This window comes from Pleurodeles waltl, chromosome 2_2 (assembly GCF_031143425.1).
Source record: "Pleurodeles waltl isolate 20211129_DDA chromosome 2_2, aPleWal1.hap1.20221129, whole genome shotgun sequence".
In the NCBI taxonomy this organism is placed as follows: Eukaryota; Metazoa; Chordata; class Amphibia; order Caudata; family Salamandridae; genus Pleurodeles; species Pleurodeles waltl.
In genome coordinates, this window is record NC_090439.1 from 1,185,436,614 (window position 1) to 1,185,455,137 (window position 18,524).

Consider the following 18,524-nt stretch of genomic DNA (forward strand, 5'->3'; position numbering starts at 1 on the left):
ATAACATGTAAATAACATAAGATTCACATGATTTCTTGACAGTAATTTTGGATCCAATGTAGTTGTAGTGAACATTCCTCTACATTATGTAATTGTTTGGTTGCATTACTGAAGTTGAGGACACATGAAACACACGAAAGGTGATGGGAAGCTGCTTAAAATAGGTCTCACTATTGGCAATCACTTAGGATAGAGCTCCAATCCCTTGTTCTTGTGCCCACCATGCCACATCAGATTAGACACAGCCACATGAAAATCAGCCTTGGTTCCAGGGGGCAAACACTCAGCCAGAGATCTATGGCTCTTGGAAGCTTGTGTGAGCTATGAACAGGCTGCAGGACTTTTTTTCCATAGCACAGGTTGTTCATAATAGTGAATTATGATCATATCCTTTTAGCTGGGACTTCTTGTAGTATGTGCAGTGCCTGTTTGATAGTTTACACCTAAGGGGATGTGCATCATGGACGAGTTGTTGTTTGTAAACTGTCTAAAATGTTCTTTAACCATTCAATATGATTTGCAGTTCCAGGTAGCATTTAGCCTTTACCCTGATGACGCACTGAGATCACTTAAAGTACTACCATTATAAAGCAAATAAAAGTGAAATAGAACTAAACGCAATGTTCTCTATTGACTGATCCATTATGCGTTGGCTGAGAATGTCATTGGGTGAGGCATGGAGGCAACAGAACGATCCTCTTAGTATGAGAACTGTGAAAAATATAAGCTCAAACTACATTTCAATGGGTGCTGAAGTTGTTAGAAGAATGAGAGGATGGAGTATCCCTTGTAGACTCAACAGAAGGCTAAGGAGAGCTCCAGCCATGTACCTTTGCTTGTGAACCACAAGGCACACAAGGACGTGTATCTTAAATGTGTATAAAAAACAGGCTATTTTGAAACAGGGAGGCCAAGACATGGATTTTGATTTTCAATATTCTACTTGTGAAATTCCTGTGGTGTGGACTTGCTGACCACCCTTCTATCTGTGTGATACCTTAGAAAGAACCTATGTATCTCCTTAGGATTTAAGGGAGGATTTACTCAATCATAGTGGAGCACAGAAAGCACACAATCTGCAGTGCTGCACAGTGCTGGAGGCAGAGAGCAGGACAACACATATCTATTGAGGTGGAGCTCCTCTCTTCCTCCTTGAGGATATCTGGCACCACACACACCTTTGCACCATAATGCACATATGTTTGTGTGAGGTCTAGCATAGGTCTTCTATTGGTACATATTTTATGATAAATCTATTTTTGTCTATATTCCCTTGTGTCTTCCTTGTTCTCTGGTATTTTTTCCATGTTATCAAATTCAGAATCAGACTGAGGGGTACACAGCCAACACATGTTTTACCCCTCTCTGGTGCTCAAGCCCCAGGTCTGGATAATGTAGAAAAATACCAGAGAACAAGGAAAAGAGAAGAAAATATTGAAAATTATAAATTTATCATAAAGGTGTGCTACAGGAGCTTCTTATTCATGGTGTCTGAATCGTTACTATAAGTGTTCAATGAATTAGCAACCTTTTTCCTTAGTATTCAAGTGGTTGCATTCCAGTTCACATATTTACATAAAATGTATTAATGTATGAATGATAAAATGTACAAAATTCAATTGAAACACATACTAGTACATAGTAGGGTGAGGTATTTAGGACACCCGGTTAACCTCCCCGCAGTGTGTTTTTTTCTGTGTTTCCTAAATACCTCCTATTCTAGGCTTGGCCCTGGTAATGTGGAAAAAACAAGCAAAAGCATTCTTTAATACACCTAATTCATCATGTTTTGCTTTTTCTACAAGCATTTTCCCTGATAAATTTCCGCATCTTTGATAGACCAAAATATGGGAGAGGAAAACTGTCAGAGATGTGGCAATTATCCTATGAAGTAAATACCCCGGCTCTGGGTCAATATCCCAAGAAGGAAATACCTGGTATTCATAGTTATTGTTTTTGCACACATTTCCCTCTGTGATGTTGCTGTAATATAGCCCCTCACCTATAATTGTGCCTTCAGTACATTTTGGCATGCGCTAAATCTCCATTCTATCCTGCCATAAACATTATTTTAGTACATCCCTAAGTGCAATCAATCACTAAGCAGTCACAAAGGAAAAAGGTCAGCCACATCAAGTGTCCAGAGCTCAGGTATCATGTGCCCCACCTCTTCTGTGTCATGTGCCCCATCCCTTCCCTGCTCCACCCCTTCTGTGACAGCATAAAAGGTATGTCCTGAGCATGAGATGTACCAAAGACCCTAGGCAGGTGCTCCAGCTCAAAGACTCCATCACTACACTCCTACTGCTGTCTTACCACCATGAGGGCCATGCTTGCAGTTGTCGTCATACTCCAGGCACTGGTAACTGGAGGTAAGATTGTCATAACCTTCTATACCTTGAATTCTGACTAGTCTCACTCTCAAATAATTGCTATTTGTAAGGTGTCCCTCTATTTCCCTGTATTTGTCCTGCTGTAGCTCAGTTTTAAACATCCTTCAATTGTACTGGATGTCTTCCAAACTTAAAATTTAGCGCTGTCCGGCTACTCCCCTGTTGCACTCCAGGGTAGGTGATAACTTAACCTTGTCTCAATGTTTTGCGAACTTCAGAGGTTGCCCCTCATTAATACGGTTCCTCAAGCTTACACCCTGCTATGTTTTGAGCTGTAGTAACTGTATGCATGGACCATTCTCCTTGAAGCAATGCAGTCTTATGACCTCATAGAAACAGAGCATCTTTTTTTCATTAATGCAAATTTATCATAAACAATATCAGGATTGTGCTTTGAATATTGATCTCAAATATTGCACCACATTATACACACTTATATATGTTCATGGAAAAAGTAAGTCTATTTCATTTTTCATTTTCCTCTATGAGTAAAAGAAAAAAAGTCCAGATCCAACATTCCCTTGGTCTTCTTGAAGGAAGCATATGCTACCATTGTTCAATTTATATTCCATACTTCCAGATTTAGCAGAACATTTTTAAAGGATGTCTAGTTTCAACTGGTCCAGTGTTGTTTTTGTGGCTGGCCACAGTTTTCACCTTATCAAGGATCTTTTGCTATCTGCAGCCTGAAGTGACGAAGGTGTGAGCAGGCTTCCCCGGAAGAACATGGACACGTGTTTGAGTGTGAGCAAGCCCCAAGTGCAACTAGCCATTAGATAGGGCCTCTCTTCCTGTAGGGACAAGACACAGCTCAAAACAACTCTTTCCACTGTCCTCTGCCAGACAGCTAGGGCACTGTAACTTCTTCATCTGTCCCAGGTAGTTCCATGTTGGTTGGTAAGTTGTGTAACTAGTCAGTCTTTGCTGATGGTTTTGAACAGCGAAGAACTATAAATGTCAGGCTTTCCCTCACAGAACTTGCATCAGTATGACCCATTTATTTGGTGGTAAAACCTACTCTAATACCTCATTTACCCCAGTGGTGAGCTGGTGGAACTATTTTACTGTTTGAGCTCTTCAAGTACCAAGCCTCTTTGCAATGATGGCCCGATTACTGTCATGAATCATGAAACAAAATCTCTACAAATTGGTCTAATTTACACCTGGACATATTTGTTCTTAGGCTGCAATACATATGAGCCCTGTGTCCACACTCAACTTCAGAGTGCATGGAAAGGGCTTTCCAAAGCCAGACATAAGCCTGAGTCTCAGATAATTTTCATTCCTGGGCAAATTGTCTGCAATTAGTTGCAAAGCCAAACGTTGGCTGGACCAGGACCAGACATGAATGTGATGTATTACAGTTGAGCTTTGGCAGACTACCTTTAATGTATCAAAATGGTAGAATCTATTGGTAAAATCCTACTTTTCATTCATTTTTCCATATTGAATTACCTAAGAGCACTCCAACAGTTTACATAGAATGGAAGGATCACATTAAACTTTACTTGGCTCCTTGCCCTTTGAAGTACAGAATGTGCAACTGTTGCTGGGTCACAATATCTGACTCACAGATAGCTCTGAAGTTCTGTTCTGATCCTGCGTCTTCAGGGCTGGACAGGCTACTGGGTGCTTAAGTAGGCTGGCAGGGTGGGGCCCGGTTTGAGTGCGCGGGGGCACATTTTGTTGCTGTGGCCCTGCTGTCCAGGTTCCCACTTGCTGCACTTTATCATGAACAATGCAAAAACAAGAAGCTTTAAAGCATGCGTAAGCACACTGTGTTTTTACCATGTTTGTTTAGCCTGGACAGCCCGGGAGCCAGTCCACCTTTGTGTTTTCAAGTGCAGAGGCCCCCTTCGTTTCAGTATACAATGTGTTATAGAACATGCAACAAGTGAGGAACTGTAATTCCATCAATTGCATGTTATTACCATATTCTTCTGTCCTGAAAATGAAGTTATTCAAAATAGCTTACTCCGGCTTACCATATATGATTGTAGATAAGAGAGTTTGGGAAAAGTGTTTGTTGGGTTAATAAACCCAACAGGTGTATCCTTCTGACCTCAGACCAGACAGCTTTACTTGTAAGCTGATCCCTGTGGTTGGAAACAGGATGTCACCCTTGGAATTTAAGAATTGATTGTCATTAGGAATCCCAGATAAGGAAGATGAAGGCCCATTCATCCTTTGTGGACAGATCATCCTGCTTAGTTACTGGGGCAGAAGAAGCCCATCACAATGACAGATTAAGAGAGGTAAGTAAAATGCTAAAAGATCATGGTCTGACTGCAGAATAGGTGATGCATCAATCTACACTAGAAATACTGAGTCATCTAGGGCATTTCTTATCCATGATCGAAGCAAGCCCAAACCAGATTTATAAGGCGATTAAAATAAGCCCCTGTAACCGGGAATTAGGACAATTTGAGATCTTTCCTGGTGCTAATAGAATGTTATACAAAGGTTGTAAAGAACTTTTCAGAGCAAACTTTTTCTTTTAAACATTGTTGAAAAGCAACATCAAGTTCAGCTGGAGGCCTCAATGCTGAGATGAGTTTACTTGGATCACAGAAGATACCTGTACATTAAACACTGCACGTTATGATGCCATAGCTGGATATATTTTAACAACAGATGCAAGTTAAACCGAGATTGGAGACATACTACTCCAAAGGTGTAAAAATGGAAAGGAGGATACTATAGTATTCACCTCAGCAGCATTAGCTCAAGCAGAAGAAACCTATTCTATAATAAAAAATGCAAGCTAAGCCGTTTTAAAGGGGACCGATGTACTGACCAGTTTGTATTAAAAGTCTTTGATGAAGATGTTGACCACTGATTGGTTAATCAATATTAAACTAGGGCTTGCTTGGTGGGTAGTTCGATTTTCAGTATGTGTAAAGTGGAATGCTCAGCAGACTTTATGAAGGAGAATATTACCACAGTTCAGTACATGTATAGAAGCTATTATGACCAAAAAACACATTGAAATGAATGTGATTTAGTCAAAACTGATTTTGTAAGGGTGAAGTTTCCAGGGAATATAAGCAAGGGAAAAGAGAGGTTCTCCAAGCTTTAAAAGTAAATTCAGTGTTTATCAATTCTGCTAAATTGAGTGATGGCATTTAGAACGTTGGTCAAATATAAAGGTTGAATTGTTCTGGGTCTTGTGTAGAGGAAGTATCTTGACTGGCTAGGTGAGGAGGATATGGTTTCAGGAGACAGAGATTGTGGTGGTTCTGGCACCTCTGCTATATGCATTGGAAGAATGTGGTCTACCACAATCAGAGCTGCCTTGCCTAGGAGAGGGGACATACAGATTTTAATTACTGACGTTTAAAGCTAAACCCTGGTCTTTCACCACTCTCTGGCTCTGACATTCATTATGCCAATTCTTTGTATTGAAGCCTACGTCAGTATTTGCTTTAGACAGTATAGGTCCAATACTGGTGAAGGCTTCAACACAAAGAATTGGCATAATGAATTTAGAAGCCAACGAGCTATAAAGATGATAAATGTGCCATTTTTCTCAAGCGATGTAGTAAGTGCAGGTAAACACAGAGGACACCTGACTGGTTGGAGAAGCTCATCCTCTGTCTTCATCACTAGGCTCTTAATGGATTTCGAGGGAACAGGTCCTGTGCCCATCTTGTGAGACCAAAAGCAGTCAGTCCAAATATTACTTCAGTTTTGTCCACATGTACATTTCATTTATTGGTGCCCCTCCATTGTACATAAATCTAATGATTGATTGATTCCTGCATTGGAAGCTGGATTGTCATCTATGTGCACCAATATTGGGGAGTTATCTGCATATATAAATAATCTGACACCCATTTCAGAGAAGGCATTAGCCAACAATCATAATACAGATGTTGGCATGGAAAGTCCACTCCACTGATTGTACTGATATTTGGATCCCCGTTGCTGATTTTAGTTGTGATGGGCAAACATGAATCATGTTTGTGCACCATGACATGGACCTGTCTTGTGGATTGCAGTTTTGTTGAACTGGGAGGGGTGCCTAAAGTGCTATCCTCATAGTCATGGAATCAGGTGTTTAGCAGCACAAGTGTGGTGGTGCAGCACACCATGTAGTCATCAGTAGGAATGGACAAGTCCTTTTTAACATGTGTCACTGGAGTGAGGCGCAAATGCTCATCACTTATTTTTTATAGTTCCACTGCCGTATGCTTAAATCGCCCATGGCATACCTCAGGTTGGCGTGAAGTGGTGCACTGTGCATAATTAGTGTATCTGCGCTGGGTGTATGTGTGCCTGGGATGGGTATAATGCAAGGATAGTGCAGTATCGAGCAGTGAGTGCATGGCATATGCATGTGCTAGATGTACATATTCCTATGAGTGGTACAGTATCTTAAAGACGTAGTTCTGTACAGTGCATGAAGTATAAACGCATGTGATAGGTGGATGTGTACCTACATAAAGCATGGTGTGCTTTATGAATGCCTGTGCTGGATGGATGTGTGCCTCTGAATGGTACAATATATGGAGGGTACAGTACTGAGCAATGTATGTATGCGGTATACATGCCTTACATATATATTTGCCTGCAGTTGGTACAATACAGAGAAGGCCCTCCAGGTTCCAGGATGGGAGCCCCATGCCTGCATTGTGAAATGTGGAGAGGAGGTAGAGAAATCCCTCCTAGGCAGATTTGTGGTTTGCTGCATTTCTGTAAGCTGAGTGTGGCACATACAGGGAAGGGGAGGCCTCCACTGTATATTTCAAATGGAGCTCTTTGATTCAGTGAGAGGTCACAGGAAAGGGGTCTGAAGCATCTCAGGAAGGAGGGTCTGATAAGAAAATCATAATCAGTAGGTCTAATATTCTGATGCACAAACTGCAGACACTCTGGTGTGAACTCTAGTCACTCCTATGACTTGCACTCTGGGACTTTCAGCTTGGGAGGTTTCCCTGCCATGACAGGCTACGTTTCAAGAGCAATAGGGAGCAGAGGAGTGCGCATGCCCACAGAAGCCAAACCCCGGCCGAAAACTTCAAAGACTCAGGGCCTGATTTATACTTGTTTAGCGCTGCATTTGCATAATTTTTTAACACAAAAGCAGCACAAACTTACAAAATATAATTCAATTTTGTAAGTTTGCACCGCTTTTGCATCAACAAATGATGCAAATGCGGCACTAAAAAAGTGTAAATCAGGCCCTAAGACTCTAAGGCGGTCATTCCAACCGCGGTGGGCGGCGGCAGCCGTCCACCTGGCGGGAACCGCCGAATGACCGCACCGCGGTCAAAAGACCGCAGCGGCCATTCTGGCTTTCCCGCTGGGCCGGCGGGCGACCGCCAAAAGGCCGCCCGTCGGCCCAGCGGGAAAGACCCAGCAACGATGAAGCCGGCTCCGAATGGAGCCGGCGGAGTTGCTGGGGTGCGACGGGTGCAGTGGCACCCGTCGCGATTTTCAGTGTCTGCAAAGCAGACACTAAAAATCATTATGGGGCCCTGTTAGGGGGCCCCTGCACTGCCCATGCCTATGGCCCACGACACCCGTTCCTGCCATGCTATTCCTGGCGGTAAAAACCGCCAGGAACGGGATGGCGGGAAGGGGGTCGGAATCCCCATGGCGGCGCTGAAAGCAGCGCCGCCATGGAGGATTCCCTGGGCCAGGGGAAAACCGTCGGGAAACCGCCGGTTCCCCTTTTCTGACCGCGGCTTTACTGCTGCGGTCAGAATGGCCCAGGAAGCACCGCCAGCCTGTTGGCGGTGCTTCCGCGGTCCCCGGCCCTGGCGGTCATGGACCGCCAGCGTCGGAATGACCCCCTAAATCACAACTGATGCATGGAAATGGACCAGAATATGGAAAGGGTGAAATTATAAAACTACATGCCAGGCGGGGCCACCATGGTAAAGATTGGAGTTAGGAATAGTTGTATTCGTATGTATTTGATTTCTTTGATAGGGAACTAACAGTGGCAGTTTTAAAACAAGAAGGTACCATACCTTGGGACAAAGACAAATTAGGCAAATGTCATCTGTGCTCTTAAAGGTTTCTCATTCATGCAACTCTTGTTCTATTAAATGATATTTGCACCTCAGAGTGCTGTCAACCAAACATTCTATCATTCTGAGTCACACTTGTAAACCCACCATGCCATCTTCTCACCATATTTTCTCTCTGTTCTGAGTGATACCTGTGGGTGGTACATTGCAACTACACTATATTGAATCAGCTTTTCTAAGTCATATGCCTAAACACTTTTCATGAAATCTTGCCATGGTCATCAAATTCAAAACAAATACACCAAGGTATGAAACAGAGTCAGACTCACTGATACATAGAACAAGCCCTAAAACATCCTATTTCCCGCTGGCCTATCCAAGCCTTCACTCAAATGCAAAATACAGTGAGCTGTAAGGCCCAACCCACAGGCCTGATCATTGTAGAATAATCAGTTTGGAATCCTTTAAAACTGACCTGATCTTTTTTTTGCTTTTAGGTCAGGCTTAACAATAGCTTTGGCATCACGTATCCTCAAATAAAATAGATAATAATACCTAATCCTATATACACAAAAAAGGCTTTGGGTCAGACTTCTTTCTTCATTGCTTAGTTTAAATGCCAATTAAAAGTGTGCTCAACTTTAGATAGAATGTGACATGGACTATCCCTCATCAGCCACTGCCTTTCTTGGAGGTGCCAGCATTTTTTCTGTTTTATTATTACGATAGCCATTAGCAAATTCCCGTGATATTTAATCTGAAGGGCAGTACATATCTAAGTTATATTTCATTTGCTGGGAACAATTGATTCTTACATGTGGGGTCTGGGATGATCTTTCTATTGTTTTTTTCTGAATTTAAATTTTGCTTTCCACTTTTATATTTTGGATAAACAGTTACTAATAGAAGCATTTCTGAATGTTTGCTTATAATGTGTCACTCTGGTAAAACAGTGTGAATATTTTCCAGTAAATTATAGGAATAATTTTTACAGAGTATCTAAGCCTTGCTTGGTGCGTCAGCTGCTGGATATTTTGTTTCCATGTTGTAGGAGGCTGGCCTGGTTTGTAGTGGGTACTTATGGTTCTTGCATAACAGGTCCAGTTATCCCTTATTAGTGAAGTGTAGTCAGTGTCTAGAAGCCGGGCTCTCTAGAGAACGCTGTAACAGAGCATCCAAGGCTTATCTAGGAGACATGCAAAGTTCATGCAATACCACTGTAGTCACACAGAACTTACACACATGAAAGAAAACACTCAGTATTACAAAAATAAAGGTACTTTATTTTGGTGACTGTAGGAGGCTGGCCTGCTTTGTAGTGAGTACCAACAGTACTTACACCTTATACCAGGTCCAGTTATCCCTTATTAGTGAAATGTAGGCAGTGTCTAGAAGCCAGGCTCTCCAGGGGTAGTTTGGATGAGCAGCAAAGCTCATGCAACACCACTGTAGTCACACAGTACACACACACATGAAAGAAAATACTCAGTGTTACGAAACTGCCACAACTGCCACAAATACCTTCGAGACTATACTCCCTTAGGTGGTAAGTAATATACACAGTATATATACACTAGTAAGCAGAAATAGCTGTAAAAACAGATAGAACACAGTGCAAATAGTGAAAATCACATTACTTAGAAATGGGCCTGGGGGAACACTAACCATTTACTAAAATAGTGGGATGCGAAAGTCGGTTTTCCACCTAGGCAAGTGTAGTGTGCATAGGGGTGCTAGGAGTAGGTAAGTATTAGAACCCATGCCAGAGCTGAGGCGAGCAGGAATAAATCACAGTAACTTTCCTATAACACAGAGGAACATATGATAGAAGATATTGTAAGAACCAGAAGTGACTGCAAGACACCAATGATGGATTACTGGATCTGAAGACCTGTGGAATAAGGTGACCAAGTCCAAGAAGCACTGAAGAGTCCAGGGAGAACAGGAGCCCCTGCTAACCCGGAAGAAGGTCACACTGGCTGCAACGGTAGTCCCGCAGACACCTTTGCATAGGCTCCCTATGAGTGGTGAACGATATGCTGCAGCCCATAGGGATCCTCTGGAACCCCATGCCCTGGGTACCTGAATACCATATACTAGGGACCACTATGCCAAATTCGAAGGGTAAAATACTGGGTTACCAGAATGCAACAACCACATTTAGAGGAGAGAAAGCATAATCACTGGGCTCCTGGTTAGCAGGATCCCAGTGAACACAGTCAAGCACACTGACATCAGGCCAAAATTTGTGGTAACCAAGCTGGAAAGAGGCTACTTTCCTACCTATGTTTATTTATCTCTGTCTTTCTATCATTACCTGTGCCCCAATATGGCTGTCCCTAACTACCTCCCTTTGATGCAGGTTTGTGTTGTTGTTGCAAAGTGCTGCGCATATAATGGGTGCTGCATGTGTGATCCAATGGAAGCAGCTCTTGATTTTGATCCAAAGTCTATGTAAATAAAAAGGGCTATGTACCACAAATGTACACTTTGTTCAGGCAGGCGCAAATTTGGAGAAAAGTTTTATTTTCTCAAAAGCTTTTCAATTTTGTACGTCTGCTGTAATGGAGCCTTCCAGTGTATAACCACTTTTTTACAACTTATTGACTTATTTTCACTATGGTGCAAGAGTGTGTGTGGCACACGGCAGGCAAATGTGCTGCAGCACAAGGGATGGGGCAGAATCAGATCCTTAATAGAAATTACACTGGTTTGCCCTCTCCCTATGACACAACTATGGTAGATGCTCTTTGTTGAGCCAAATGTTAGTAATTCTAATCCTCGATCTTTACTTGTCTCTAAGTCTATCTGTCTTTATCTTTGTGTATTTGTCTCTGTATCTTTCTATCAGCCTCTGCCTACTCATTTCTCTGTGACTGGCTCTTTCATTCTCTTGTATTCTACATTCTGCCTTAGTTTTGACTCCAGTCTTCATCTCTTCCTCATGCCCCTTCTGGTGATGAGAGCGTGCAGGGGTGTGATTTACCATCTGTCATCTGATGGATCATTTTAACTTGACTGAGACGCCAAGGGAGTTCGCAATATTAAAACAATTCAATTTTTGAGAAATCCATTTGGCCACACAATAAGAATCAGGAATCGGTGATTGGAGTTGAGTAATTGTATCACCAATTAATAACCAGTCCAATATATATGCATGTCAGGAGAATATTAAAAAGATATGATTACAGCCGTCAAGCTGAAAAGTCGCAATATGTTCAGCCTCATTAGAATTAGATCCACAATAATCAAAGACACAACAATACAGAAATTGAAAGTTAGTAGTAGGAGATCTTTAAAGAAATTCGGATTCTCTCTTCTAAACATGAATACATTCTAAAGTCATGTAATCAAATTTATAAGTTTAGAATAAGGATGCTTTCTAGAGTGGACTCTCGTGGACATTACAAATGGAGGAGGTGTCAGCACAGGGAAGACTCAATAGAAGGGTTCCAGACTTGGAATAAGTGTTTAGCATGAATCTTGAAACTTGCAAGAATAAAGGAAGCAGAGGGGTATGCACCTCTCAAGGTCTAAGGGAATTTGTTCTAACTTCTGATGAAGTGAACTATTGGAAATGGCCCTCTGCACAGGGTCAACCCCAAAGTTTTTACCTTCCTCCTTCTGCTTTTGCTAGATATGTGCTTGTTGGTTTTAGGACTATGCACACTTTACCACTGCTAACCAGTGCTAAGGTGCTTGTGCTCACATCCCTAAACATGGTTTAATTGGCACATACCTGATTGGCATATTTAATTTACATACAACTCCGCTGTAGAGTGGTGCAATCTATACACAGGGCCTGTATATTAAATGCTGCTAGTGGGCCTGCAGCACTTATTGTGCCTCCCACTTAAGTAGCCCCTTAAAACTTCTCCCATGTTGCCTCTGTAGCCTGAAGGCAGTGTCTCACTGCTATGTTAACTTGACATTTAAAACTGCTTGCCAAGCCATAAACTCCACTTTTATTACACATACGTCATCCATAAGATAGGTCCTAGGAAGCCCATAGGGCAGGATGTTGTGTAATTAAAAGGCAGGACACATACATTAAATATTTCACGTCTTAGTGGTGAAAATCTCCTAAATGCATCTCATTCACTACTGTGAGGCCTCCCACCACCACACGATTACATTGGGGATTTCTTATAAAATTTTAATAAGTTGTCATTCTTATACCAGATGTGGTAAATATCTAATGTTTGGGTCTATGACCTATCATGATAATCACTCTCTAATGGTAAAGTAAAAGTTATCATTACAGGTTTGAAAATGCCACTTTTCGAAAGTTGGCATTTTCCTTCCCTTAGCCATCTGTGCCTGTAGCCTGCCATAGGACACATGACTCGGTGTAACTGACGTTTAGCATTTTGTGAGTTTACTGGAGCAGACAAACAATAGTGGGATTAGCAAAGTCTGAACAGGCCATTAGCTGACTTGATTTGGGCGGAGCTTACCACGCCCCACTTACACCTGAATAGGCTTGTCTCTGCCTCCATACAATAGGCTTACCAACTCTGTATTGTCAATGCAGCCAGCTAGGAGCCAGGGCAGGGAAGCCAGGAAACTCCTGGAACCTCAAAGATAACTTCTAGAAAAATCTCTCAACTTCTAGGAGCAGGGAACCGCGGTATACACATAGGGCTCTCAGACCCACTCTTTAGTTCACCATTGGACCTGCAGAAGGACCCTGAAAGGACTGCCTTCTACTGGGACCTCCTGTGTACTCTCCTAGACTGCTACTGCACCTAGAAGGACTATGTTGATGTCTGGAGCCTGCCTTTAATCTTCAAAGTACAGCCCTGCAGTGAAGCCCTGCATCTTCACCTGCACCCAGAGCTTCAGAAGTTACTCCAAGGGCTAGCTTAGCTGGCCTCCTCTTTTGAACCACTGGAACATAACAGGCCTCCATCATCTTGAAACCACACCTGGTCCAACCCCTGTTTGAGTCTTGAACCCCCAAAAGGTCTCCATCCACTTTTGGTCCCCAGGTTGTGGTGCTAAAGGTGCCCAGGTAGTCATTTCTAAGACTGACCTGCTATTTTGAACCTTAATCTTTCAAAATTACTAACTTCAGTTTTACTGATTGGATTTTGATGGTTTTGGTGTCAAGTTACTTATTACAATGTACTCTATTTTACTACAGTACTGTGTCATGTTTGTGTTGCTGTTTATGTACTGCATGAATATTAACACATTACCTCTAAGTTTCCCCTGACTGCTTTTTGTGCCAAGTTATGCACGGTTAAGCACAGGTTAAATCAGTGACTTTTTATGGTTCACCCTGCAAGGGGTTGTGGCTGTTGCTTGACTAGGGCTCCCACGCCATTCAACCAACAACCCAGGTTCTCACATGAACATTAACTAAACCAAACAGAACCCTCTCCAACAATCAAATCTCTTCCCACCCCACCAGGAAACAATCATCTCACTTCTCATAGTGCACAATTGAAACATCACCTGCGTTCCCCATCCAACAGAGCTTGGACAGTTACTGCAACCTTGAGCATCCCCAGTCCCTTGATGGCAATTAATAGGAGGCTTCATTTGCTCATTAGGTCTTCACATTTCCTGCCAAGATGTCTCTTCTTAGGCCTTATTATCTGTAAACTAATATAAACAACAATACTTGGTTCTCTAGCTAATTCAACCTTGAGAAAGCTCTTGCAAACGAAAGAACATGCTAACCAAGGAAAATATTTTTAAAAATTAAGCCTTTTACTTAGGCTAACTTTAACCAAATATTTAGGCCTATATTTAAGGAAAATGACACACAACTGCGCTAATACAGGTGTGCGTCATTCTTTTTGGCAGGAGCTAACGCCATTCCATAGTGCCATCTGTGAGCCAAATTTTACATATCACGCAGGAAGGCACTAAGGACTGGCTAGTGTAAAAAAAACAAATGACACTAGCCTGTGAGGAATGGCATTAGGGAAAATGGCGCTAGTGGATCAGAAATGACTTTAGGCTGGTTTGCGACAAAAATTCTGACTCTAATCAGCCTAGTGTAATTTTTTGAAGCACAAGCAGTCAAAACTCCTGTCCTTAGACAGGACTTCTCCCCACCACCCCAATGGCCACCACAGGGGACTATTGTCCCTTGGGCAAGCCCAATATACTCTGTTCCAGGCAGGGGGCCCAATGCAGGGGGCCCGAAGCGGCAATATTTTGACGCTAGGCGATCTGGTGTCAAAATATAAATATGGAGATAAGTTTGCACTGTTTTAGCATTAAACAAAATGCTGCTAAAATGGAGCAAAGCTTCCATAAATATGGGCATTTATGTGCATTTCAAGTATTTGATTATACATGCACACATATAACTTTCAAAATAAATGCAGAACATGAACAAAAGAAACATGTTACTTTGCAAATACAACCTAAAGTGTAAAAGTGATAATGAATACAGCAATTGGATTTAACATCAGTGCGCTCCTTTATAAAGCTTCAGTTTCTCAACAATTACATTTCCTTAATGCATTTAAATGTTCACACATGTTTATATTTACTGTGCGTTAAATAATATTTTGTCAAAAACAAATGCAAAATTACAGTGATGACATATGAAGGATGGAGTCTAAAATGTGTTGTCCCAGTTTTTACATTCTGTCACTCTGCTCCTCACCAAAGACTGCGAGTCCGCCACATTTAATCTCATCCATGGTTGCTGGTACATTTATTTTTTATTTATTTTTGCATTATACTTTGTATTGTAGAACATCAGAACTTTCTTATATTCTCTTTATGCCTAAAACATTTCAACTCAAGGTATGAAAGTCCCCCACTGTAAGCATCGTCACACCTGCATCACTCTTTTAAATGAAAAAACAAAATGATATGTTGGACTCCAGACTGAATTTCTTTTTCCTGCAGATTGTCTAACTTGTGAGCAGTGTTTCGCGATCCACGCCAGCACCTGCTCGGGTATCTTCACGCAGTGCCCTCCTGATGTCACTCACTGTTTTTCAGGCCTAGAGAACAACACGCTAGGTGAGTGCCGCGTGCCGTGAATCTGGTCATTTATGAATTGGCTGCAAGCTTCCTGTCTGACCTCCAGAAGGCCCCTCCCTTGTGTCCACATGGCCTTAACTTGTGATTGGTTAATATGAGCTGCTTGGTGTAATTTCCTTAACTTGCCAACCCATTTTCTCTTTCTTGGCTGGTTTCAAGTCATTATTTGCAAACAATCTATAGAAAAAAAACAACCATGGAAGGGCAAAGTTGTGAAAAAAGGAACAAAAGGAACAAGAAGTAAAAATCAATGGTAGAATACCATTGAGTAAGCAGTGTGGTGGGAGGGGCAAAGTGTGACACCCAATTCATAAAATGTTTAGAAGGAGTTTTTTCGCTACTTAAAGACGACATGTGATGACAAATATTGAAGTCATTTTTTCCCCAAACATAAACTCTTGCTCGGCCGCCCTAGTCACAGGCGCGACCTCACTGTACCTGTTTCACCAGACTTCTTCAATTACCACATCCACGTTGAAAAGCATCCGGACTTCTGTTTTTGTTGAATCAAAATATGCATTTTTTGCCAACAGGGAATGATATTATTCTAACTGCATTCAAGGGCTGCCTGAATCCTTCCCAAAACGTAGCCTGTGGCAGACAGTTCTCCTTCAGATCTTCTGAGGCATCTCTCTGGATGAGTCGATCGTGCTGTGACTCTGATAACTGTAACAGAGGGGATGTGCAGGGTACGTATAATCTGTGACTCCTACATCTATAGCTGAGTGAATATGCATGTATGTGTAGTAATGGAAATGAAGTGCAGGGAATATACAGCCTGTGATTCTGATGCCTGTAGCAGAGGGAGTGTGCAGGGTATGTGCAGTCTGTGACTCTGATATCTATAACAGAGGGGATGTGCAGGGTATGTACAGTCTGTGACTCTGATATCTGTAACAGAGGGGATGGTGCAGAGTATGTACAGTCTGTGACTCTGATATCTGTAGCAGAGGGAGTGTGCAGGGTATGTACAGTCTGCGACTCCTACATCTATAGCTGAGTGAATATGCACGTATGTGTAGTAATGGAAATGAAGTGCAGGGTATATACAGCCTGTGATTCTGATATCTGTCACAGAGGGGATGTGCAGGGTACGTACAGTCAGTGACTCTGATATCTGTAACAGAGGGCATGTGCAGGGAATATACAGCCTGTGATTCTGACACCTGTAACAGAGGGGATGTGCAGCGTATGTACAGTCTGTGACTCCTACATCTATAGCTGAGTGAATATGCATGTATGTGTAGTAATGGAAATGAAGTGCAGGGTATATACAGCCTGTGACTCTGATATCTGTAACAGAGGGGATGTGCAGGGTATATACAGCCTGTGATTCTGATACCTGTAACAGAGGGAATGTGCAGGATGCAACAGTCTGCACCCATAGCGGAGGAGATGTGCAGAGTGTGTGCTGTCTGGGACTCCAATATCTGTAACAGAGGAGATGTGTAGGGTGTTTGCAGTCTGTGATGCTCATATATTTAACAGAGGAGATATGCAGGATATGTGCAGTCTTTGACTCCAATATATGTAACAGAGGGGATGTGTAGGGTATGTGCAGTCTATAGTTCTGATATCTGTAACAGAGGGGATGTGCAGGGTACGTACAGTCTGTGACTCTGATATCTGTAACAGAGGAGATGGGTAGCATGCGTATAGTCCATCTGTAACAGAGGGCATGTGCAAGGTACATACAGTCTGTGACTGACATCTTTAGCAGAGAGAATGTGCAAACTAGGTACAGTAACGGGGGTATGTAAGGTACACACAGTCTGTAACTCCGAAATCGACAACAGAGGAGAGGTACTGGATCAGCAAATCTATTGAAGACTGCACAGCCTACAAAAATGCAGTCACCATGCACCACCAGAACATCAGAGCCGCCAAAAAACAGTTTCAAGGACGCCTCAACATTAGCACTCCCAACAGTAAAGAGCTCTTCGCTATCATCAAAGAGTGCACGAACCCCGGGGCAGACACCTCATCCATCCCTCCCTCCCAAGACCTCTGCAATGACCTTGCCACCTTCTTTCACTGTCAGATCCAGGACATCTACGAAGGCTTCAGGAACTAAAGCCCGCCAGCACCACTCTCGGCCACAGGCCTAGCACCTCACCAGAATCTCCTGGACCCCCATCACCATAGAGGACACTCAAAGGTTGACCAACTCCATCCCCTCGGGAGCACCCTCGGATCCATGCCATCATCATATCTTCAACCTGACCACTGCCATCATATCACTGGAGCTCTGCTGAACCATCAACCTATTCTTTGGGACCACCACATTCCCCTCAGATTGGAACCATGTTGAAATCAGCCCCCTATTCAAGAAACCCACCGCTGACCCTGGGAGCTGAAGAACTACAGCCCCATCTCTCTGCTCCCTTTTCAAGCCAAGGTATGAGAGAAAGCTGTACCGCGAGACACACCGTATTCTAGACACATACCAGTCCAAAACCAGAAGCAACCACAACACCTAAACCGCACTCTTAGCAGCCACCAACGACATATGCATCATACTGGACTGCAGAGGCATTGTCGCACTCATCCTCCTCAACCTCTCCACCGCATTTGACACCGTCTCCCAATCCACCCCCAGTGACAGACTGCACAATGTTGTTATCTGAGACAAGGCCCTGAACTGGATCATGTCCTTCCTCACCGGAAAAACACAGATGGTCAGACTGGCACTGTTCACATCAGAACCTAAAGACACTTTCTGTGGAAACATAATCTCCTATGCCGAAGACACCCAACTGATGTTCTCCCTGTTTGAGGACTGCTCAAGCTACAAGTAATTTCCACAATGGGATGAGAGCAGTCGCCACCTGGATGGAGGCCAGCTGCCTGAACTCAACTCGGAAAAGACAGAGATCCTCATGATCGGCTATACCCCTTCTGCTGGAATGACTCCTGGTGGCCCACCGCTCTGGGTAACGTCCCCACCCCAAATGACCATGCACGCAACCTGGGCAGCATCCTGTACTCCTCCCTTTTGATGACCCATCAAGCTTCCACACCCTCCGTCTCCTGTGGAAGATTTTCAAATGGATTCCCCCTGACACAAGGGAGACAGTCACCCGCGCACGCATCACCAGCAAACTGGACTACAGCAACTCACTCTATGTCGGCATCACCA

The 18,524-nt window shown here is 42.9% G+C and overlaps 1 protein-coding gene across 1 annotated transcript in view; it reads left to right on the forward strand.

Moving 5' to 3' along the window:
* Positions 1 to 2,236: 2,236 nt before the first annotated feature.
* Positions 2,237 to 18,524, forward strand: part of LOC138283054 (phospholipase A2 inhibitor and Ly6/PLAUR domain-containing protein-like) — a 33,198-nt gene continuing 16,910 nt past the window's right edge. The window contains exons 1-3 of the mRNA XM_069221196.1: positions 2,237 to 2,372; positions 15,248 to 15,364; positions 15,919 to 16,074. Coding sequence (XP_069077297.1) covers positions 2,321 to 2,372; positions 15,248 to 15,364; positions 15,919 to 16,074 — 325 coding nt within the window. The 5' untranslated portion in view covers positions 2,237 to 2,320. The remainder of the gene's footprint in view (positions 2,373 to 15,247; positions 15,365 to 15,918; positions 16,075 to 18,524) is intronic.